General features: G+C 46.7%; 1 protein-coding gene across 2 annotated transcripts in view; it reads right to left on the minus strand.

Annotated features, from left to right (window-relative positions):
- Positions 1-24,586, minus strand: part of EVA1C (eva-1 homolog C) — a 67,289-nt gene that overhangs the window by 25,164 nt on the left and 17,539 nt on the right. For both annotated transcript variants that reach the window (XM_037832564.1, XM_037832572.1), the window contains exons 2-4: positions 16,735-16,931; positions 10,038-10,161; positions 5,837-5,989 (exon numbers count right to left, since the gene is read on the minus strand). In XM_037832564.1, the coding sequence (XP_037688492.1) occupies positions 5,837-5,989; positions 10,038-10,161; positions 16,735-16,931 (474 nt within the window). The remainder of the gene's footprint in view (positions 1-5,836; positions 5,990-10,037; positions 10,162-16,734; positions 16,932-24,586) is intronic.

Below are 24,586 nucleotides of genomic sequence, written 5' to 3' on the forward strand. Positions count from 1 at the left end.
CTAAATGTTGAGCTGTTTTGCTACACAGCAATCAATAACTACAACACAGGTTGATGCCTGGAAGTGGGGTGCTATGGAAACAAACCACAAAAACGTGGGAGTGGTTTCAGGACTGGGCAGAGGATGGAAGTATCTTGAGGAGGTGATTGTGAAAGCCTAAGGGCCTCAAGGAGAAAGCCAGCATCAGTAATCTCTATACACGGAAGCCAAGTGCATCTGCAGAGAAGAACTTCCCACGGTCAGGGGTGAACAGATAGGTGTGCAGAGATGGTTCCCTTCTCAGGCCTCTAGGCCGCCCCCAGGCTATAGATTTGGGCATTGAGCAGCTTCTGCCTTGACCTCCCTGTGCCACATAAATAAAACGTTCTGTGTGTGTGATGATATCCAAGGCAAGGGTGTAGACCCGTGCTGACGGCCTCACCCTCTGCTTCCCCTTGGCCTCACCCGCCCGGATACATTTCAGATGGGACCAGCCTAAGGCACCACATGCAGAACACTGGGCCGCTGCCCTCCTTCCTCCAGGCCCAGTACTTGGAGGCTTTCCTGAGGACAGGTGAGAGCACCCTCTCACCCTTGGGAATGCCTGGCTAGAGTCCCATGGGTGGAGGTGATGACAGCCAGGCCCTGGGCAGCTCCCAGGATGCTCGGGGGAGGGGCAGGATGGCAGCCACACCTGTGGAAGCAGAGCCATCTTCCACCAGGTGAGGCCCCTTCCACGGCCACTCAGCCCCTTCGTCTTGAACTTATTCTCCATATGAACTACACAGAATCAAAATTACTCGTCCATCCTATAGAATAAACCCAAACTGTAAGTTAAGAAAAAATGCCCTGTGGGGGTGGAATATCTGCAGGCAAAAAGGCATGCAAAGGGTTAATCTCTCTACTCTGTAAGGAGCTCATAAAAATCTGTAAAACCTAAAGATCCCAGCAGAAAACAAGGGCAGAGGCTAGAGAGAATATGTGCAAGTGCAAACAGAAAAGCCACAAAAACATGGGAAATGTTTAACATCACTAATAACTGAAGAAATGCAACTTATAACAATATTGAAGGGCCATTTTATATGTATTAAGTTGGGGGCATTAAGAAAAATCATATGCAAGGCTGCCAAAGTCACGGGGAGGCTCATGGTTGTACACTGCTGTCTACACATATAAACTGATACAAAAAATTTTTGGAAAGAACTTTGGTGGTACACATGAAGAACTGTAAACAAGCCTATGCCCCTTTGGGTGATAAAACTTCTGGGAACTTATCCTAAGGAAATGATCCAGGAAAAAAAAAAAAAAAAAAAAGAAGCTACAAGCACAAATCCATTGTACATTACGTATATTAATCAATATTTGAAAATCCAAAACAGTGAAAAAAATCCCATGAGCAGGGAGCAGTGACATAAATTACATAAACTCCCTTCAGCAAAACATCAGGGCATGGTTGCCATTGATAGGACAGGATCTCATTGGCCACATGGAAAAATATCAACAGTATAAAGTTAAAAGAAAAAAGCAGAATGCAAAAGCTTCTGTTTTAGAATTACAATTAGGGGAGCACGTTCTATGCCCATAGACCAGGACTTGAAAGAAATCTAGAAAAATGAAAATGGGTTCATTGGTGGGTTAAATTTGTGGCTGGATCTTTGTCTTATTTCAGTTAAAATGCTATTATGGCATTTTTGCAAAATATAAAAACAATAAAATAATAAGATGACAATGATGATTTAGAACTGTCAGTGCTGTCCCTCACCATCTGAGAACCCAAGCTGCACACCGCAATTGAGAAGATCAAAGTGGTTCCTGACCGCTGAGCTTCGCCGAGGCCCAGGTGATCTCTACCGTGGGGTCCCTGGGATCTGCAGTATTTGGGCTTTTGCCAGACTTTATCTTATACATAAGAGGAAAAGAACACGTTGCCCGATCAAACCAGATGCCCCAGGGCTGCAACTGCAGAGTCGCCTTTCCGAGGTCCTCTGCTCTTGCGCAGCCATCCCAAGCTAATGCGAGGCTCTGGGGTTAAGAATAAACAGCTCTTTCCCCTCCTTCAAAGCAATGTGGCTGAGCTGCAATTAAACTAGCAGTGCAGAGCTGAGATGGCACACTAGCGCCCATGGCCCGGATGTGGCCCGAGGCATGTTTTGTTTGGCTTGTGCAGTGTTTTAAAAGTTGGAACATTTCACATGAAAAAATATAATAACTCCGGATTTCCAGCATCTCCTGAGAGGCTGAAAGCTGTGGTAGCCCCAAGCCCACGTTCCCAGAGGCCATCGCCATCCACAGGGGCCGGGTGCAGGTGCCTCATCTGGAAGGTTTTCTGACTCATCCGTCCATCTCCCACACAAACACCTACCCTGTGCTCTAGTCCTGGGAATTCCACAGGAAACGGGAAGGACACGGCCCCTGCAGAGCTCACCTTCTCCTGGGGAGACCGTCCATTACACCAACCACCACTCCCAGGCCATGAGGAATATCAAGCAGAGCGATGGCTTGAAAGGGTCTACAGGGACGGGGCACTGTGCTCTCAGGGGGCTCAGGGAAACCTCTCTGGGATGGCCCCTAAGCTGATTCCTGAAGGACAAGATGGAGCCAGGCACACAAAGATATGGGGTGAGAACATTCCCAGGCACTGAAAGAGTGTGTGCAAAGGCCCTGGGGCAGGAGTGAGGGTCAGTGTTCCAGGGGAAAAAAGAAGGCCGCTGTAGCCAGAGGAAGGAGGGGAGGGGGAGAAGCAGGGCCACAGCTAGGAGACTGGATCTTATTCTAATTACAACAGGATTTGAGTAAGGAGGGGATGTGATCTTTCCCCAGTGTTAGGAAATAAAATCCCTCTGGCTGCAAAGAGAAAAGGGACTAAGGGAGAGAAGTAAGTGGGGAGCGGGGAGGCTGGGAGGCCAGTCAGGTAATGGACCCCTGGTCCTGGGGTGCGCTGGCAGCAGGAGAGGATGTGGGGTGCAGGACCAGACAACCCCCGCCCCCCGCCCCAGTGTGGAGAACACAGAAAGTACGGAGGTTACAGGCAGGTGGTCAGCGGGCCCCAAGATTGTGCTTTTTTAAGGTCAAGACAATAATAAAGCAGGTTTACACAAGAGGGATAAACTGATGAGTGGGTGTGCATGTGTGTATGTGTGTTTGTCAGGGGGGTCTGGAGGGTACCTGCCAAGTGCAGGTTAAAATCTAAGTGTACAGTTTCTTGGACCAAGGAGGGAGAGCTTTCTTAGCATTCAGTTAGATCTAGAAAACCTATCAGCCTGGGGCAACCAGTGGTGTGCAGTTAAGCACACACGGATTTAGCTCTAATCTGAAAAATGTGAACAGTCAATTCCGTGTGAGGCTGAGGGGAGTACGAAGTGGACACTCTGGGGACCCTGAGTTTTCCTTCGAGCCAGCCTCTTCCCACACCAGAGTCCTGGGCAAGGTCTCTGGCATTTGGGCAGTGGTTCATGAATGCAGCGAACGCACACGTAGGATAGGACAATGAACAGAGGCGCGCCAAGGGTGGGAGGGGAAGGTGAGAAGGCAAGCGAGCTATGTTTGCCAGCATCGAGCTTTGCAACCTGAGGAGCTGGACAAGGGAAACCCAGTCTTCCCTTCCCAGGCCGTTCATGGTGGACAAGGGTTACGGGTGGCACTGGGGCGGCTGGCTGACCTGAGGATGCCTCCAACTCTCTATGGCAACCTGTCTTTTGGCCATGGCGTCTGCTAACATTTCCTTTGGCTGATGACTTGTCCCTTTTTAAACCCAACTCCCAGGCGACTCACTAGGAACGTAAGGCAGCAAATGACTAAATGCAAATAATCCAGCCTGCAGATCTTCCAGCTTGGCAGACTGAATTCTTCTCCTCAAAAGAACAGCTGAAATAGACTTTACTTATCGCTGTCTCCCAAAGCACCTCTGGCTGTTAGATTTAGTAAACCCGAGAAGCAGGGTGCCCCTCCCCAATATTGGGAAATAGAGTCCCATTTTGCAGACAGAGGTAGACCACCAAGGATCTTCTTTTCCAGCTAAGAAGCCAGGATAATGAGGGGTCCCTGGCTGATGTGAGGAAGGGCAGAGACCAGATTTACTTTCTAGAAGTTTGCCTCTGGCCTCCCTGGGGAGAAAGGCAAGCTGGGAGGAGGGGGTCCCTGCAGTGGTCCACAAGGGACCCCTGTATCTAACACAGGAGTAGGGAGCAGGGGGCAGGGGTGCAGACGTTTAAGAGACGAAGCTGCAGCTCCCATCTATGAACTCATGCAGGTGCTACGCAGGGTTGGATGTAGTTTTGGGGACTCGCAGGTCCCTGGCTGGGGAACTGGGCAGAAGCACCCAGGTCCTCACAAAGGGGACTCAGCTTACGGGGGTGCTTCTGCCCTGTTTGGCAGACCTAATTACCTTCGGCCTGCCCTTGCGGTCTGCCAGGGCAGGGCTTCCATGGGCCCTCTGCTACTCTCCACAGAGGGGCCTTCCAGAATGCAGGGGGCCGGGCCTTGGGTGGCTCACGCCCCTTGCGAACTGCTTATTGGTTCTCTCATGCCTCTCCTGAGACTTTACCAGTGCAGTTAGGGCACCTCATATTCACTTTATTTTCTCAGGTCCAAGACTATTTATGCATGAATGTCTTCTTTTTAAATTAATGTTCAATTTCAAGCATGATGAATGAATAAACTCATTAAGGAGCTCAGCTGAGAGTCTGATCCATAAAGTGGGGTTCCTTTGGCTGTCTCTTGGTGGGGTCTGTCCTTTCAGCCACACAGCAGGTGGGGATCTAGGCTTTTCTCCGCCACAGGTTGGGATGTGCTATGGATTGAATTGTGTCCCCCCAAGAGATCTGCTGAAGCCCTACTTTCCAGTACCTGCTTTGGAAACAAGATCCTTACAGACGGAATTTGGCAAGTTAAAACGAGGTCATGCTGGAGGAGGGTGGGTCCTCAATCCAACACGACTGCGTCCTTATAAAAGGCAATGTGGACACAGACAGACAGACAGATAACAGCGGGAGAATGCCAGGTGACGACTGAGGCACAGGAGGCCCGGGATTGCCGGCCACAACCAGAAGCCAGGGATAGTTTCCTCCCTAGAGCCTCCGGAGAGAGCAGGGACTGCTGACACCTGGAATTTGGACTTCCGGCTTCCAGAGCTGTGAGCTGTAAGTTTCTGCCATTTTAAGGCACCGGTCTGTGGTGCTTTGTGACGGAGGCTGCAGAATGCTCAGACAGGGTGACTCGGAGGTGGCCTTGCCAGGTCCCTGCCTTGGCCATCTTCTCATAGCCGCACTGCAGGCTTCTAAGAAGGTTCTCTAAGCTCTGCTCCCACTGAACACCCAGGCTGTGGCTGACCCCAGGGCCTCTGACCTGGCTCTTTTCTCTACCTAGACACTCTTCCCCGGGTGTCTGAGGCTCACCCCCTGGCCTTCTTCAGCATGCCCACTGCTTTATCAACCAGCACCTCCTGCAGGGCACCCCTGGCCTTCCCATCTCCCTTCCCTCACGAGCTTTTCTCCTTGGCAGGTATCTGCTGTCCCCGACAGATGAGCCCATATTAACTTGCTTGTTATCTGCTTTCCCACTGCCTCCCCATCCACAGCAGGAATGTCAGCTCCAGGAGGGTGTAACTCTATTTTGGCCACCGATGACAGCCCCATGCCTAGAACAAGGCCAGTATACAGCAGGCGCTCATTACTATTCGGTGTGGAATGACTGAACGGCTGATGGACTTGGGGATATGGGGTGGGATGAGGCCTGGCCTTGGCACTTGATGTTCCCTCTGACCCGGGCCCTGCCCCGACTGTCAGCCTCCTTCCTCTGGGCTCCAGGGCCGAGATCTATTCAGACAGCACCCTCACGGGGACCCCATAAAAGCACGTACCAAAGGGGGGCAGAGGCTCTGCTTCCGAGAAGCAGACACCCGTCTCCAGGGCCCGCCTGCCATATGTCGCCGAGTAGATATTGAGGTACTTGGATTCGTGGCAGTGCAGCTTCAGCTCCTCGTCTTCGCACGCGGTTTTGTTTTTTAATTCATCTAAAGCAGAAACAAATATGGGCGGCACCATCAGCTTCCCTCGGAAGGAAACTACCAGCACCTCCCAGTGCCCCCCAAACCCAGGGGCCGCACCCCGAGAAGGTGACAGCGGGGACGGCCTGGCCTGCTCATGGGGTCTCTGACACTGGGAGTTAATGCATTTAACACTCAAAACCACCGTCTGTCAACTCCCTCTTCAAATCCTGTGCACACAGTGTTTTTACAGATTTTTAAAATTGTAGGAATGATTTATATATTCTGAGCACTACCTTTTGTCATAATATCTCCTCCTAGTCAGTCACTTATTAAACTTTTCAAAACAAAAGCAAAGCAAAATATAAAGTGGACCATGGCCATCTATTTTCATGTGTGATGAGCCATTCCCCAACAACCTGTTGTAAAGAAAGTGATGGAAAAAACACTTGTCCCTCTCCATCACCCCATGTCCTGGTCTTTCCCACTTCGAAACAACAGCCACCTAGCAAACAGGCACATCTCTCTGCCAAGCAAGCACTAGAGTTTATAGCAAACAAGGCTAAGTTACACGGGTCTTGGGCTGGCCTGGGCTGGGGAGGAAACTGCAGAGAAGAAAGGAGAACTAGGGCCCCAGTGCTTTCCACTTCTTTCCCTTACTTGTGGGTTCCTATGCATTATTTTCCTGGATTGGAGGTGCAAGGGGAATCACAGGTTCCCAATACACCTCAAGCCAAAGTTTTCTGATCTGAGTGCTCAGACCCATTAGTGGGTCATACCATCCATTTAGTGAGTTGTGACCAGAAGTTTTAAAAAAAAAATTAAAGAATGGAGGAGTTTGGAAAACATCAAAGTGCCTCACACAAAGACAGGATAAACTCTGTTTTGTAATTAAAAAAAAGAAATGTCAGTTGTGTGTATATGCATGTGCATTAGGTCAAAATGTAAAATGTTTTTCTTACTATGGGTTTCAGAGTAAGCCTTAAGCCTTACAGAGAGATGAGGCTGACGGGATCTTGGTATCCTGCAATCAACGATGCTTAAACCCCAAACCCAAAATATGAAAGAAAATCATCTCCAAAGATAAACTCCACCTTCCTGTAACTTGCAAATCCCCAAGCCTTTCTATTGGAAGCAGAGGCAGCTGTGAGGCCAAACTTTTGAGCTGCAGAAAGGCAAACTTTTTTTTAGGATATCAAGATTACAATCGGCTTTGGGGCTGGGAAACCTTGGCACTGACCTTTAAGACATGATGATGGGAACCTCTAAGATTAATGAAGGGAGCTGAGCAGAAAGCAGGTTCCAGATGGTCAAAAACTCCCCCATCCCCTCTCTTATTTTAACTTGCACACAAGGGACTGTTAGGCGGGGAAACTGAAGTGGTGAGTGAGCAAAACGTTTAGAATGGCCTTTACATGTGAGCTGAAATTTTAATATAACAACCTACACTTAGAGTCAAGAAAAGTTTTGTTTCCTTTTTCTAAATACAAAGAACGCGAAGTAGGACCCTGACATCGGAGAGTTTAATACTTTTGGGTGAAGTCACCGTGGCATCAGCTTTTCCTTGATGTTTATTAGTCGATGCTAAATCCTATCAACACCGAAATTTTGCCCAACATCAAAGGCAAGGAGTTTGGTACAGAAACAAGGCCACAGGTAGACCTGCCAAAAGAGCTGAAACACCCTTCCAAATGGGAGAATATGGAAAATGTGAAGAATGCCTTCCCACGGCAGAGCTAGCCAAAAAATGGGGTGGAAGAAAGGGGAGGCAGGACAAAAACCAACCCTTATCTGGAGAGATTTTTTTTTTTTAATGGGAATGGTTTCTGTCTTTTTTTTTTTTTTTTTTTGAATCAGAATTTTCAAACATTAGAAGAGTTTTTAAGGCACATTATGAGAGGCATTTATTAGCCACATCCTTTGGAAGGATAAAATCTGTTTATTAAAGGTAACCTTGGTGCTGGCAAAGCTAACCCAGAGTAACCCAACACCCACGCATAAGGCCTCCAGATGCCAGCTGCCAGGTTGCCTGAGATTCTGTCCTCAGATTGTGGGGCAATTATCTCCTGGAAAGGGGGAGCCTGTGAGTGTCACATGCTAATTCACTGTCATCTTAGGGCGACATGTCTGGGTTTCAAAACTCAGAACTACTCGCATGGCCGCTGCTTTTCTCAAGGGACAAACATTTGTTTTAGAGCTGGGTCAGAGCTCGTAATTGGTCTCTGACTGGAAAAGATGCTAGCATTCCAGAAGCCTCCATGAGATGTGAGGTCCCTTCATATCCAGCATGCAGCCCCATGCCTGTATCCAGTGGGTGCTCAATAAATGCTGGTTGAAATGAAATAACAAGCAGACTAGACTGCATGCTGTAGTGACGAGACTGCGGCTTAGTGCTGATGTATGCAAGGCTCTGCCAATTCTGCAAGGACCCCTTTCCTTCTATTAGGGACTGGTTTTTCCCAACTTTTTATGATGGGAATTTCAAACATACAGAGAATATGAAAGAACATCAATTCCGCAAAATGTTAATGATTCTCAAATCATTAACATTTTGAACGAGGGCTGCTTTAAAATGGTTAACTTTTTTAACCGTGGAAGGAGGGGACAGGGGGGTGGAAGAGAAACAGAAGGCAAAGCTAAAGGATTTGAGAACGCAGTTTCCTCAGTCTTGGAGGAGTGAGACCAAGAAAACAGGGATCTTGAGATGATTTTTCTGAGTCTCATGGAGCGAGGTAGGAGTCGACGGGAATGTGGGGGTTGGGCTGTTTGCAACACTTGGACCTGCTTGTATTTGTGATCGCATATACATGTGAATGAGTGTGTATGTACATGTGAGTGTGTTTGAGTGTGTATAAGGCATAGGGGTGTGAGAGTTTCTATGTGTGCGAGTGTGTGATAGTGTATGTGAGTGTGAATATGTGTGTGATTGTGTATGTGAGTCAGTGTATGTATGTATGACATGTCAATGGGATGTGTGAATGTGTGTGTGCACTTATGTCTTGCATGTAATAGCATGTATGAGTGCAACAGTGCATGTATGTGTAAAAGCATGTGTATGACAGTGTGTGTGATAGTGTGTTCAAGTCAATGTGCACTGTGAGTGTGACAGTGTGCATATATGTGCATATGTGTGTGACAGCACGGGTGCAAGTGTGTACACAGGCATAGGTATGTATGTGCATGTGATAGTGTGTGTGTGCAAGTGTCTACATGTGTACATCATGAGTTCATGTGTATGTGTGAGTGTGAGTGCCTGTGTGTGGTAACAGGACACAGCCACAGGGGCAGTCCTGAGGTATCTGGATCCTAAGAGGGAAAGGGCTTGGGGCCGAGCCTGGAAGTCTGCTCTAAGGATCGGGGCGGCTTCTCCTTCTCTGTGCACTTGAGTCGGTCACACGCATGTGACCAGGGCCGGGCCCACCTCAGGCACCTGAGCTACCAGGGTCCAGGGCCTGGCGGGCTCCAGAGGCAGGAATCCACAGAGGACAACATGCAAAGAATGAGAACAATTGCACTGGGGGGGCAGTGAGGTTTTGTTTTTTTTTTTTAAATTCTCAACCTTTACATTTTTGATTAAATGTTGTTGCTCTGGGTTCTTTTCAACAAGTTTTTCCGAGGATTCCCAGGAAGCTCTGGTCCTGCAATTGCTTACAGTGTCTCTTGGGCAGACCTGTACCCCTCAAAGTGGGACCCATTCACTGAAGAGCAATTATTTTTGCAAGTTATCTTATTAGGTTGTTTTTGCAGAGTTAATCACTCACAAAACATGTGTGCCAAAGAAATGGTGACAGGCAATGAGGAAAAGCACGAGATTCCACCACCTCTGATATCTTTAGCATTTACACAACTGAGGTTGACAGACTGGAAAGGATTTTTGATAGATTTGTAAGCACGCACCTGCACGCACAAACACAAAATTAAAAGTGTGACGGATGGACCTCGATGTCCCTATTTAAACAAGTTTCAAAACTGAACTAATACCAAGAGGAAGAGAAATTTCATCAGGCGTTTAAATGAAACTGGAAACCCACACCCCCAAATACAGTGTCTGCCCACCCCCCCACAAGTTACTTACTAGGTTGGCATTTAAAGGAGACCAGGAGGTATTTACTGCTTCCTGGACAAAGGTCAGGTCCAAAAACACGGCTATTGACCAGGAAGTGGCAGGCCCGCTGGTTCTGGCACTCATCCAGCACTTTCTAAAATGAGGGGGCAGAAAAGGGATAGGCTTGAAAACGGCACACCGTGTCCACGAGACCCCAAGCCTGGGCTGCTCTGGGCTCTGAGGAGAGAGGGGTGCCACCCCACCTGGCCCGAAGTTCTCACAGAAGGCATTTCACATGGATCTGGGCTGTAGCTAAGACAGAAGTGCACACATGGGGCTGAGGGGATGGCTCCCTGGCTCCCTGCTCTTTCCCAGGGGGAGAAACCTGATCCGAGGGTGCCAGGTCCCCGGCAGCAAACCAGCTTCCAATTAAGCTCCTCTGGCATGGCTGCCGATTCTTTTGGCAAAAGCTCTGTGTGTGGAGGCTCCAGGAGGCACACGCAAGATCAGAGGATCACAGAGAGTCAGATTGACGGGATTTCAGGGTCCCCTCAAGAAGAGGCCCCCCACTTTTAACGCTGAGAGAGCTGCAGAGAGCAGAACTCAAAATCATAGCTCTTCATCCTCAGAAATGACACTGAACAGGCCACAGGAGAGCTCAACATTTGGGGAAAGCCTTGGAAACCTAAACCATTTTCCAGGGTTTTCTCTTTTGACCCATGACACAGGCCAAAAATTAAATATTAAAAGGCTGATTCCCACCCTCACCATACTCAAGGCTACGGGCCCCCTTCCCCCCTTGTGGACCAATTTCCTTAGCTGAATTACTCAGACTCTCTGAAGCCTGTGGTTTAAAAGTGTTCCTTCAGGTGGGAAGGTAAAATGGTGCCACCACTGTGGAAAACAGTTTAGTGGTTTCTCAAAAGTTAAACACAGAACTACCATATGGTCTGGCAATCCCACTTCTAGGTATATATTCAAAGGAACTGGAAGCAGGTACCCAGGCAGGTATTTGTATGCCAGTGTTCAGAAGAGCATCCTCCACAGCGGCCAAAAGGGGGAAGCCACCCAAATACCCATCAACAGATAAATGGAAAAACAAAATGTGGTATATGCACATGATGGAATATTATTCAGCTGTAAAAATGAATGAAGTTCTGATACATGCCACAACATGGACGAACCTGGAAGACATCATGTGAAACAAACCAAGCACAAAGGGACAAATATTGTAGGATTTCACTTCTATGAAATAACTAGAATAAGCAAATCCATACAGACAGAAAGCAGATCACAGATGACCTGGGGTCAGGTGGGGAGGGGGAAATGGGGTGCAGAGTTTCTGTTTGGGGTGATGGAAAAGTTTTGCTAATGGATGATGGTGATGGTAGCACAACATTGTGCATGTAATTAATTCTACTGAATTATTAACTTGAAAGTGTTTAAATTGGGAAATTCTGTGTTGTATATATGTTACCAGAATACAAAATAATTTGTTTTTAAAAAAGCTCTCCCTGAAATCTCTCTCCTGACTTTTTCTATTCAGCTCTCATTTGTTAATGATTCTGGTCAGTGGAAGCTCACGGGGCAGCCGGCCCAGGAGCACGGAAAGGCCCAGCATTTTGCTGCTGTTCTGTGCTCCAGGATCCAGGTAGAACAAGCTCTGCCCAGGATAAATACAGGGGTCCTAGACTTGGTCCTCATAAAAACGACACCAAGAACAGTAAAAACTTTAATAAGAATCCGGTTATTTGTGAATTTAGCACAGATTCACAAGCTTTCTGAGGTGCTGTGTGGAGTTGCCAAGTTTTCACAGGAGCCCACTGTGCCAGTTTGAATGTATTATGTCCCCCAAAACGCCATTATCTTTGATGCAATCTTGTGTGGGCAGACGTACTAGTGTTGATTAGATTGTAATTCTTTGAGTGTTTCCACGGAGATGTGGCCCCGCTCATTCAGCAAGGGCCCTGATTAGTTTACTGGAGCCCTATACAAGCTCAGACAGAAGGAGCGAGTTTGACACAGCCAAGAGGGACACTTTGAAGAATGCACAGATGCTGAGAGAGGAGCTGCAGCTTACAGAGACATTTTTTGGAGACAGCTTTTGAGAGCAGACTTTTGCTCCAGAGAAGCTAAGAGAGGACAAACACCCTACGAGCAACTAAGAGTGACATTTTTGAGGGGCTGCACCCTAGAGAGCAACGTCCTGGGAGAAAGCCATTTTGAAACCAGAACTTTGGAGCAGACGCCAGCCACGTGCCTTCCCAGCTAACAGAGGTTTTCCGGGCACCACTGGCCATCCTCCAGTGAAGGTACCCGATTGCTGATGCGTTACCTTGGACACTTTATGGCCTTAAGACTGTAACTGTGTAACCAAATAACCCCCCTTTATAAAAGCTGATCCATTTCTGGTATTTTGCATAACGGGGCATTAGCAAACTGGAACACTCACAGAACATCTCCGTGAAGGACACCGTCCCTACTGAGTATCACCTGTCTCCTGCCCCCATGCAGACGTGTGTCCAGTCAGGAAAAATGCCCAGGAAACCCTGCAAAACCCTGGGAGGCACGGCCTTCAGATGTCACTGGAAGGTTCCATGGCATAACCGCAGAGTGGGCATCAAGACAGGCGTGTCTCTAAACGGCAGTAGGAGCTGGAAAATGCAGAGAGGGGGACTTCCTGTTGACATTTAGTCATGGGCTGGGGCAGCTGAGGGCTCCTGTGCGCACAGCAACCTGCTCTCTCCCATGCTGAGCCCTCTCCTCGAGGAAGCGCCTTGCCTGGCTCCCAGTCACAGTCTGAACCACGTGCTGGAAAGACCTCTTGATCTCCCGATGAAGGAGCCTTGTATGGAGATGTTTCTGGCAATCAAACCCTCCAAACAACATCGGAGTTATGTTTGCAGATGCGAACTTGTCAGCCTGGGTATGGGAACATCTTCCCTCAGGCCTGGCTGGCAGAGGCGGAGGGCAGGGCCCCGGGGGGCCTCCAGAGTGCTAGGCCTCACACCTTCCCAGCACTCGCCCAACATTCTTTTTCTGTTTTTTTTTTTTAAGCTTTTCCTTTGTTTTGTTCTTTATATGCCTAGGAGGGCAGCAGACAGCCTGGTACCTGGGTCTTGTGTACTTTGGGATGAGGAATGGGGTGGGGGGGCATATGACTTCCGGGATGGCCCCAAAGGGGAATGACTGGGGGTAGGGTGGGGCTTCCAGAAGAAACATCTTGTCTCTCCACGGAGTATGAAAACCACGTCAGAGGGATTAATTCTAGCAATTCTTTTGCTACTCAGTAGGCGTTTTTACCAATAACATGCCAACCCAGATACTACAGCGCATACAATGGGAGCAGTAAATGGTGTGAGAAATAGAAAAATCGTCCTACTGTGTGTTTTTTTAAAACTTTTTATTTTGAAATAATTTCAAACTTACATAAAAGTTGCAAAAATAATACAGAAACAATACATAGAACTTCAATGTACCCCCCACATTCCCAAATTTACCAACTATTAGCATTTTGCCACATTTGTCATAGCATTCTATTAATCATCCATCTATCTATCTATCTATCTATCTATCTATCTGATATCTATCTTCTAACATTTGGGAGTTGGTTGCATGTATCATGCTGCTCTAACACTCAATACTTCCATGCACACTTCCTGAGAACACGGACACTAACTTACATAACCACCATATATACAGCTATCAAGTTCAAGTTTAAGAAATTTAACATTGATACAAAGCATGCAGTCCATATTCCAATTTTTTCAATTGTCCCAATAATGTCTTTTAGGCATTTTCTCCTCCCTAATGAGATCCAGTCCATGATCCAGGGTCATGCATTGCATTTAATTGTCACTGTCTCTTTAGTGTCTCTCTCTTTTTTTAATTGTAGCAACATATATACCACATAAAGTTTCCCATCTCAACCACTCCAAACCATACAATTCAGTGGCATTTAATCACATTCACAATATTGTATTAGCATCACCAAAATTTCTCCTTCATCCCAAATGGAAACTTGGCACTCATGAAGCAGTAACTCCCCATTTCCCCTTACCCTTGACCCTGGTAACAAATACTCTACTTTCTGTCTCTAAGAACGTGTATATTCTAGTTATTTCATATAAGCAAGATCATATAATATTTTTCCTTTTGTGTGTGACTTATTTCATTCAATATGATGTCTTCAAGTTTCATCTGTGTTGTACCATGTATCAGAACTTCAATTCTTTTTATAGCTGAATAATATTCCATTGTGTGTACATACCACATTTTGTTTATCCGTTCATCTGTTGATGGATATTTGGGTTGCTTCCACCTTTTGGCTATTGTTAATAATGCTGCTACGAACACTGGCATACAAATACCTGTCTGAGTCCCTGCTTTCAATTCTTTTGAGTATATACCAAAGAATAATGTTTAGTTCTACGTTTAACTTTTTGAGGAAGCATCAAACTGTTTTCCACAGCAGGTGCAGCATTTTACATTCCCACAATTACCTGCTTCTCCATATCCTTGTCAGCACTTGCTATTTTCCATTTTTTAAAAAATAATAGTCATTCTAGTGGGTGTGAGGTGGTATTTCACTGTGGTTTTGATTTGCACTTCCCTAATGGCTAATGATGTTGAGCATCTTTTCATGAGCTTATTGGACATACGTATGTCTTTGGAGAAATATCTATTTAAGTCCTTTGCCCATTTTTTAATTTGGTTGTCTTTTTGTTGATGAGTTGCAGAAGTTCTTCATATATTCTGGATATTGAACCTTTATCAGATACATGGTTTCCAAATATTTTCTCCCATTCTGCAGGCTGCCTTTTCATTTTCTTGATGATGTCTTTGATGCACAAAAGTTTTAAGTTTTGGTGAAGTCCAGTTTATCTTTTTCCTTTTGTTGCTCATGCTTTTGGTGTAGAGTCTAAGAATCCACTGCCTAATACAAGGCCCTGAAGATATTTCCCCATGTTTTCTCTTAAATTTTTTTTTAGTTTTAGCTCTTATATTTAGGTCAGCCATCCATTTTGAGTTAATTTTTTTATATGGTGTGAGTTAAGGGTCCATTTTCATTCTTCTGCATGTGGATATCCAGTTTTCCCAGTATCATTTGTTGAATAGACTATTCCTTCCCCACTGAGTGTACTTAGTATTCTTTTAAAACAATCAATTGATCAAACTACTCCATTTGTCTATACGTCTGTTCTTGTGCTGGTACCACACTGTTTTGATTAATGCAGCTTTGTAATAAGTTTTGGTATCAGGAAGTGTGAGTCCTCCAACTTTATCCTTTTCAAGGTGTTTTTTGACTATTTGGGACCCCTTGCCTTCCATATGAATTTGATGATGAGCTTTCCCAGTTCTGAAAAAAAAAAACTGCTGGAATTTTGATCAAGATTGCATTAAATCTGTTTATCACTTTGGATATTAAATTAATATCTTAATTATCTTAAGTCTTCCAATCCATGAATATGGGGTCTCTTTCCATTTATTTAGGTCTTCTCTGATTTCTTTTAGCAATGTTTTGTAGTTTTCCATTTACAAGTCTTTTACATTCTTGGTTAAATTTATTCCTAGATATTTTATTCTTTTAGTTGTTATTGCAAAGGAATTGTTTTCTTGATTTCCTTTTCAGATTGTTCATTGCTGACATATAGAAACACCAATGATTTCTGTGTGTTGTTCTTGTCCCCTGTCACTTTGCTGAATGCATTTATTAGATTTGGTAGCTTTCTTGTAGATTCTTTGGGATTTTCTACATAGAGGGTCATGTCATCTGTGAATAGGGATAGTTCAACTTCTTGCTTTCCAATTTGGAGGCCTCATATTATTTTTGCTTCTTGTCTTTAGGCCTTAGGGAACACTACATAGCATTGAATCTAATTCTCTTTCTCCTTATTTGTCCTAGTAAATTTATCTTTACCCACATTTCCTATGGCTGGCAAAATCCAACTGACTTCATGATTTACCACTTGTCCTAACCACCCTACTTCAATGTATTCATTTGGAATTTCGGGGACATTAAAAAATGCAAGGTGCAGTGACCTGGTAATCCAGGCCAACACATATTAAAGTTAAGGGGCCGAGAAGAACAGAACAGAAGTTTCTTGGATAACTGAAAGCCACAGGTAGTCTAAACCATCATTGAAGTCTTAATGTTGACCTACTTACTCTTGGATCAAATTCTCCCTAAATATGCCAACCAAAAAAAAGAGGATGACTTAGGGTCTCCCTTTCACCCCAATTCCTGATACTCTCCAATAGAAGGACCAATCAGCAGAGGCTGTCCCCAAATAGCTCCCAACGAGAATGATGTGACTATCTACAGCTAGAGAAGAAAACCATAAAAATCCAAAAAGACAGGTTTCAACGCATCCCTTCCTTGAGTACATTCTCTAAGACACTGGTCATGATCTGTCATCCACCTTGCAGAGATACTTGTGGTTTCCACTAAAGAATCCACACTCTTACTTTTCTACTGGGGCATTTTAGGGCATGTGGACCTGGAGGTGAAGCCCAACAAGTCCATGTCGCCAATGTATAAAGGGAGCACTCCCATTTACACCTGTTTGATAAAGAATCCTTTTGAGAAACAAATAGCACAACTTGTGATTTGTATAAATTGGGGTTTTTGTGGATAAGGTTTGCTCTGAGTGAACTATATACCCACAGGTGTACAGAGAGAACTGAAACCATTTTATCATCTTAAAACCTTTACGAGAGGCAATACCTGCAACGAGGTGGGTGCCACACACGTCAAGCTGCCCTTCTTCTGGGGAGCAGGCTGCTGGGAACCACACGTCTGGTCGTCTTGCCCATAAAACGCCGACTGGACACTGATTGTAGAATGCCGAGGGCACTGCAGATTCAAATGTTCTCCATCACAGGCATAGGCGGTGTGGTTCTGCAGGAGTTTGGTAAGGTAACCTGAAAAATACGCAGTCGGGTTACAAGAGGTCCAGGAACCCACCATGCTTCATGGGTTTTGAGCGTGAGGATGTCGTTCCCCTGGGGAAGGGGCTGGTCAGTCAGAGAGGGGTAGAGACAAGCCTCCTTCGCGGGTCCCCAGGGGAGGGGTCAGGCAGCTATGCCTGGAGCTGGGCTGAGGGGAAGGTGCCGCTCGTCACCTCAGGTCTGGGGTGGCCTGTTGAAACCTCAGGGGCTCTTTTCCCCACAGGAAGCACTGAGGGACTGGCCAGGAGCCCCAAAGTCCCAAAGAACCTCAATAAAGTGGCAAAAAAGTTCTGGGTGGGTATCCCTCAGGCGTTGTGGATGCCTGCTTGAGGGAGACTTTATGTTCTCTCATCCTCCACCCACTAGGCCAGGCCTTCCCGAAGTGAGGGGATGTGGTTTCGCGTCAGGGAACCACTCAGGGGTCTGCCTCATCCCTGGAGAAGAAAGAGATGTTGGGAGCTCTGCACTGTCCACAGAGCTCTGAACGAGCACACAGGACCCAGGGGAGAGAGGACAGTGGGGCTCCCAACCCCGGCTTCCTCGGCCACTGCCCAGGCATGGAAGTCACGAGGATCCTAAATGTTTCTCAGAAAGGAGAAGAGAAGGTTCACCCAAGTGTAGATTCCCTTGCTCCTTCTCACACCTCGTGAGGTCAACAGCAAGGCAGCTGGGAGGAAAGCCAGGGACTTTCTGCTGAGGTGTGTGGGAGACGGCTTGGCAGCCTGTGGCCCCTGAGAGGGAGGAGGTGAAACGAAGGGGGTGCTGCTTCAAAATTCCCCAATTCCGCATGGACAGGCTGTGCTTCAGCACTGCCTGCTCGGGCTTCAAAGCCCTCCACAGAGCCATGATTCTTGAACTTCCCCGCAACTCAGAGTAAAAGGGACAGGGACATTTCCCAAAACAGAATGTTCTGAAGATGAAAGCTGGGAACACTCCCCAGCACACTTCAGACTCAGCTCTCTTGCTAAAACTCATTTTTTATCCACTCCCTGCCTCCCTGAAAACCATCAGAAGAATGGCCAAGAAATCAGCTACCCTGAGAGAAGCAAATTCTAACTTGAGAAGCAAAACTGACACCAGGCACCTGGCGAGTGAGTCAGAGTTCTGCACATCAGGACAACACCGTCACTCTCATAGCGTCCCCTGCGAGGGACCTGGAGCAGCCAGGCAGAGACCCCCCGGTGGTTCAGGGGTCCAGGGGTTAGGGCCTTACAGCTGGGCACATGCACTGACCTTAGACAAAGTGGTGGAGGAGGATAAATTACAGCCTCCTATAGGGGGTCTCAGCAGCCAAGATGTGCCCCACTTTGCCCCAGGGTGGGCTGCCGCTGGGTGAGTACCTATCCCAAAGCCCCCCGACCGGTACCCCAGTTCTCAGTTCTCTTCATACTCCTCATTAGAATTGACCCATCCATCATCCCAGTCATTCACCAGGATCAGGCTGGGTGACCAACTGGGTACAAAGTCAAATTAATTCTTAGCACAGGACCCAATGTTCAAAGTTTGTCCAAATGGCCAGGTGCCGTCTAGAGGGAGGAAGGAAATAACAAGGCCCTGGGGACGGCAGAACCACGAGATGGACAGGGCTCCAGTCTCAGTTTCATGAGAGAAGAGCTGCCTGCTCCAGACGGTTAGCTGAGGAAGGAGGAAAGCTCTGCTGGGTTTTCTCCATGACCTTTCTTCAGTCTCTGCCACGTCATCTGTCCCCGTTAAACAGAACCCGAGCTCCATCGGACTATTTACTCAAAGCAGAATGTGTGCACAGCTCAGAGGCCCGAGCCCCTCTGCCGTCCACGCTTGTATTCTGAGAATATTCCGGAAACAGAAGCTTGACCCACAGAACTGAGCAAGGGGAGATCTTTCAGGCTTTCTGCACTCAGTCAGAACACCACAAGTACAAGGAAGATACTTCAGGGTAAAACTTCCTCTCGACTCAGTCTCATTCTGTCCTTAAACACCTCGATAGCCCCAGGGTAGAGGTTACCCTAGGGAGGAGAGGGCTGAGGGCCAGGAAAGGGTGTGGGGGGGAACGGGGAGCAAGCAACGCTGTTTCTCAATCTGAATGGTGATACATGTTTTGCTACTTTGTTGAAAGTTCACCAAGATACACACTCAGGATCTGTGTGCTTTTTTGTAGGTAGGTTTTACATCAATAAAAAGTTTGTTTAAAAAAACCTATCCCTACCTGCAAATCGTTTTAAGCTAAGAAAGCCTAGACACCAGGGAGCCTTTTTGTGGAGCGGAGTTGTGAAATGTCTCTCCACATGCATCACTCCTCCAAAGCGCCAGCGGGCCCCGCTTGGGGGCGCAGGCCTCCACCCCCACCCGCCCATGTGCGATGGTCCACAGGTGCCTTTGCAGACCTCATTCTGTTTGGCTCATGGTGTCAAAAGCCACTAAGAGGTCAGGAAGAATGACTACTACTAAACGCCTTCAGCAACATGGAGGACTTCAAGCACCATTTGGGGATAGCAGGCAGAGAGAGTTTGGAAAAGACTAAAAAGTGAGTGGAAGTTGAGGAAATCAAAGATGGTTCTTGTGATAGAGTGATGGTCTACAAAAGATATCCACATCTCTATCCCCAGAACCTTGTGAATATGCAGGTGGGATCCAGTTAAGGATCTTGAGGTGAGAAGACTATCTTTGATTATCCAGAGTGGGGGGGGGGGGGCTGTAACCACAAGAGTCCCTAGAAGAGGGAGGGTCAAAGTCAAAAAAGGGAGATGGGATGACAGAATCAGATGTTGGAGTGATGCAGCCAAGGGCCATGGAATGCTGGCAGCCACTAAAAGCCAGAAAAGGCAAGGAAATCAATTCTTCCCAGAAGCTTCCAGAAGGAACAGAGCCTTGACATCACCTTGATTTTAGACTTCTGGCCCCCACAACTGTAAGAGAATAAGTGTGTGCTGCTTCAAGTCACTAAGTTTGTGAAAACTTGTTACAGCAGCAATGGGAAACTAATACGGTTCATATAGTCAACTCTTGCAACAGCTTGGTGAAAATGAGCAGAGAAATAGGGTTATAGTTTAAAAAACTGCTGTTCAGGGAGAGATTTTTAAATAATTAGGATTGTGTACAAGTTGGGAGAGGTCTATGCATGTGTATGTGTGTGTGCGTGTACACATATAAAGAAGAGTCTCTGGTCATAATGTAAACTGTGGGTTGCATTCAAACAAGTCTGAGAGTGGCAAGAGAGTGTTTGAAACAATGCACTATAGGCTCTAAGCTAAATAGAGAAGGAAATGAGCACAGGAGAAAGGAAAGGTCCAAGGGGGTAGAAGGTCTGCTGAGGTCAAGCAAGGTCAGAGTGGACACAGTCCCGCCTGAAAAGTTAGAAGGTTATGCCTCCAAGTTGTCTGAATACTGATTCTGAGGTGGAGCAGTTCTAAGAGATGGAAAGGTTCAGGTGGTGGCTATGGGAGAGGGTGCCAAAGGTGGGTGGAGGAGAAGTTTGCTGGAAACGATGCCAGGAGCTGAGTGAAGATGTCCTCCAGATACAGGCATCTCCCAGAGTGATGCTGAGAACTGGGGAACAGAGGGAGCCTGGTGCCAAGGCTGTCCTTGAGCAAAGAGCTGATGACAGATGACCTCCTCCCAGTCTAATGCCCTTTCCAAGGCACTGTCCTGTTTCCCAGTGAGCAAACACACTCTTTCCAACGTGCTGAGCAGAATCAACACATTACTTAGCTTCCCACACCTTGGTTTCTCTGCTGAATCAAAAGAGCTCCTTTCTAAAGAACCACTAAGAATGCAGCTTTTGGTTAACAGTTCCCTCTCAACCAAATGCCCCATCAGGTTGGGTCAGTCCACAATGCTTTATTTCTTCATAATCGCAGCCAGAATTTTCACAGTATAACCCTATATTTGTGGTCAAATATTTACTAGCCTTTAAGGCAAATGACAGAAATGCACACTCTGGTAAGAAATCAGTCCTCAAAATCAGGTATGGTGGATCCTTGTTAAACGTGGAGGGGTGGTTGGGGGTTGGGGGAGGGGTGCTGGGTTGACCTTCTTCATCCTGAAAGTCTGGGGTTGGACAAATCTTACAGTAGCTTAGGAAAGGCTTTTATCTTTTTCATTTTTAAAGGCAGATGAAAAGCCAATGGGAAATGAGCCGCTGGGAGCAGCTAGAACTCTCCTCTGTCTTCAGAAAGATACCGGGAAGTTGTTCTTGGGATCATCTTTCTGGTCACATTTACAATGAAACCTCCACTTACACACAAATAATCCAATCAGCAGAGAATGACCAGAGAGTAAACGACCAACTTTCACAGAATCCTGGGGATGTTTTCCAGAGTTCTACAGGAGTGATAAGTGTTACACGGGAGGGAAAGGAGAGTCTGCGGCAAAATAAGTTTGGGGTGTTATGGGTTTTATAAACCAAGTTAAACACAGTTCTGCCCTGCAGGACTTTTCAGAGCCACAGAGCTGCCATCCGCCCTGGGACACTGGGAGTGGACACAGCAGGCAGAACCTCCCACGTGTATTTGACCAGTCCCCACTTTCATTTTGTTTTGTTTCTGTTTCCGCATGAGGCATCTGCGAGTTAGGCAAGGCATTCTTAGAGGAACATTCACATGAGCACTGCAAAAACATTATCCGAGCTAAAACCATACTGCATCTAACCTGGATGATTTTGGAGGGTGTCTGAGGATCCCACGAGCACGAGGGTGATGGAGAGCAAGGGGGTGAGGGGAACAGAGGATGAAAACTCATGAGACGCAGGTGCAAGCTGGGATTAGGGAGTGTGGCTGTGGACATGACCTCATGGAACTGGTGTCCTCATCTCTTTTGACAGGAGGATCAAATGACATAATAGCCCACACTTCCTTTATCAACCATAAACTGCTGCACCCTTGTAAGGCATTGTTATTCTACTGTAAATCGTAAAGAACACTAATTAATATAAAACTCCCATTGGCGAAAGGCTGAATGAACCGTCTCTGATCAAATCACGCTCCCATTAGTCCTTTCTGCCCTGAGCATTAGAATGTAAGATGGACAACTCTGAGGCAAGCACACAGCCCAGCTGCTGTCCTAACTGTCCAAAAACGTCACTGCACAGTAGCAAGTACAGCTTAACTTAGAGAGAAAGGGAGTGGTTTTTTTTTTAATTTCTTCATAGTTAATTAAGGTCTAAAAAGTTACTAATATTCAGGAGAGACCAGAATGGCTGTAAATTCTTCCTCTTTCTCTTTTCTGAAGCCAGAGGCCCTCCACGAAAGTCCAGATTTCCCGAGGGCTGACAATGTCTGAGTCACTCTGGGAACAGGACGGAAGTACGTCATTCGCCGGCCTCATATCCGGGTGCCAAAGTCCCTAACCACCAGGGGCCAATTTCACAACCTCACCTCCTGGGGGGAGGATGGAATGCAATTGTATTGTCCTTGCCCCCACCCCCTCTTTTTTTTTTTTTTTTTTTAAGTAAAGCTACCCCCTCCACTCAGTCCCTGCTTTAGATAAGATGCCACACCCTTTTATTCACAAATACTCAAAGGTGTTTCTACATGTTTGAAGCTCTTTTCCAGAAAAGGGTGTTTTTTTCCTTTCTTTCTTTTGTATTTGCGGGTATGTGCAGGGACCTGGCAAAGGCGCAAGGAGGGGGCAGCCCACGCGGCCTTCGAGCCATGAGTCACAGTTTCTCGGGGTGCAGGAAAGGCCCACAGTGGATAAAGAGCTTAGGACTGGGCGACGCACATACAAGAGCTCCAAGATCAGAAAGGGCTAAAGTTAGACCCTGGTTTCAGTCCTTTGTCTGGTCCCAGGTTTGTCCCTAAGAAGTTGAACCTGGATGTTAATGTCTGAAGAGGACTGGAGCCGTCAGCCGGTTTCTTATATATTGGAGGGGGAACTGCAATTGGCCAAGATGACAAACTGTGGCTGCAACTGCTCTTCAGTGACAAGCTCAGATCCTGGTCCCCACACGAACCAGGGTTGGAGAGAAGTTGAACTGAGAGTCCAACTGGGACAGAGGTCATACATGTTCTTCCCAAGTGCGTGGGGAAGTACACTTTCCAGGCAGCCCTGCTTAAATTGGGCCATGTGACCGAGTTCTGCCGTGAGGACAGAACCAGGCCATGGGTGACTGTCTGCTCCCCGCCTCTCCCCTATCTGCCATCACACAGGAAGACCGAGGAGGCAAGAGCAGGCTCTGAGACCCAGAAGATGGGGGGGGGCACAAGAGGAAAGGAACCTGGATCCCTGAATGACTGCATGGAGCAAGAACTAGCTGTTTATTCTGGTACGCTGCCGGGATTTGGGTTTGTTGGTTCCGGCAGCTAGTCTACCTCGTTTACTACTTGTCAACTCGGGCTTGTATTAAGTAGAAAGATGGTGGAATTTGCCAACAATGTTCTCCAAAATCATCTCCCTGGTTTCTGAAGGGGTTGTTGATACCTTCCTTCCAATCTGCATCGTGGGGAATCATTTGAGTTGAGACCTTGCTTCCAGAAAGGTACAAATGGAGTTAAATTATAAGGATGTAGAAGGGGGTAGAGGGCTCACTAATTGGCCTACCAGTCAACACCCTTGCCCAACGTCATGGACTTTGGGTAGAATTGCCTTAGCAAGGGTAGAAAGCAGAGGGTGGTGGGCTCTGATGAGATGGCTCATGGGACAGGCAAGTTCTGACACACTGGCGAACATGGGAGAGGGGATGGGGCCGCGGACAGGCTGGTATGACGTCCTGAAGAGGACGTGCCAAAGCACGTGGGCAAGGAGGAGGAAATTCAGGCTTTGGAACCTTCAGATCAGACTACTTATTAGGGCAGGTTAAATATAACCTCTTGAAGTTTCAATTTACTCCTCTATAAAATGGAGAGACATTTCTACCTATCAGGCTGATGGGCAGGTGGTCAGAAACAGTGTAAGTAAAATGCCTTATACAGTGGCTGGACAGGTCAGTTTCATTCTCTGCGGAGAGCATGGGTGAACCAGAAGGAAGAGCTTGGGACCTAATCTCTTTGGAAAAAAGGATGAGGATCACCCCAAATTCACTACCTCCCAGCTTAGCCTTGGTTTGGCATTAGGACTAAGATATCTGGGAAAAGAGTAGATGATGTTTGCTTTCATATTCCATAAAAATGTTCCAAGGAAGGGGCTTAACTTCAAGATAGGGATTATGTTGTTAACCTTTTATTCCCAGGTTTGAGGGTGCCTTGGGAGCACTTTTCAGGAATTTGTAGACTCAAAAATGGAGCATATCGGAAGCCAGAAAACTCTGCCTACAAATTCCTGAAATCCAGTTTCCAGGCACTCTGTCTCAAAAAACTCAGCAAGTCTCTTTGACGATAAAACTGGTTTTCTTAAAGCCAAACAGTAACACTATTTGCAAAACCACAAACCAAAATAACACCTAGAAACTTTCCATGCTCGCCATTGTTTCAAGAGCAGTTAAAGGAATCCCAAGTGCATATGATTAAAATACTCCCAGATTTGTAATCATTAGTGAAAAAAGCAAGCCTGAAAATTGGCTGCTAATATTTGATAAGGAAAGTGAAAACCTTGCTTTCCCTGTGACTTTTCTGCCTTGAGAAATGAACATTTTTATATCACCCAGCTGTCGTTTTCTCTGCACAGAAGGGAGACTCTTTTCCACTTCCCCTAGATTTTGAATGCTGGTATTTAAT

Source organism: Choloepus didactylus, chromosome 1 (genome assembly GCF_015220235.1).
Source record: "Choloepus didactylus isolate mChoDid1 chromosome 1, mChoDid1.pri, whole genome shotgun sequence".
Classification (NCBI taxonomy): Eukaryota; Metazoa; Chordata; class Mammalia; order Pilosa; family Megalonychidae; genus Choloepus; species Choloepus didactylus.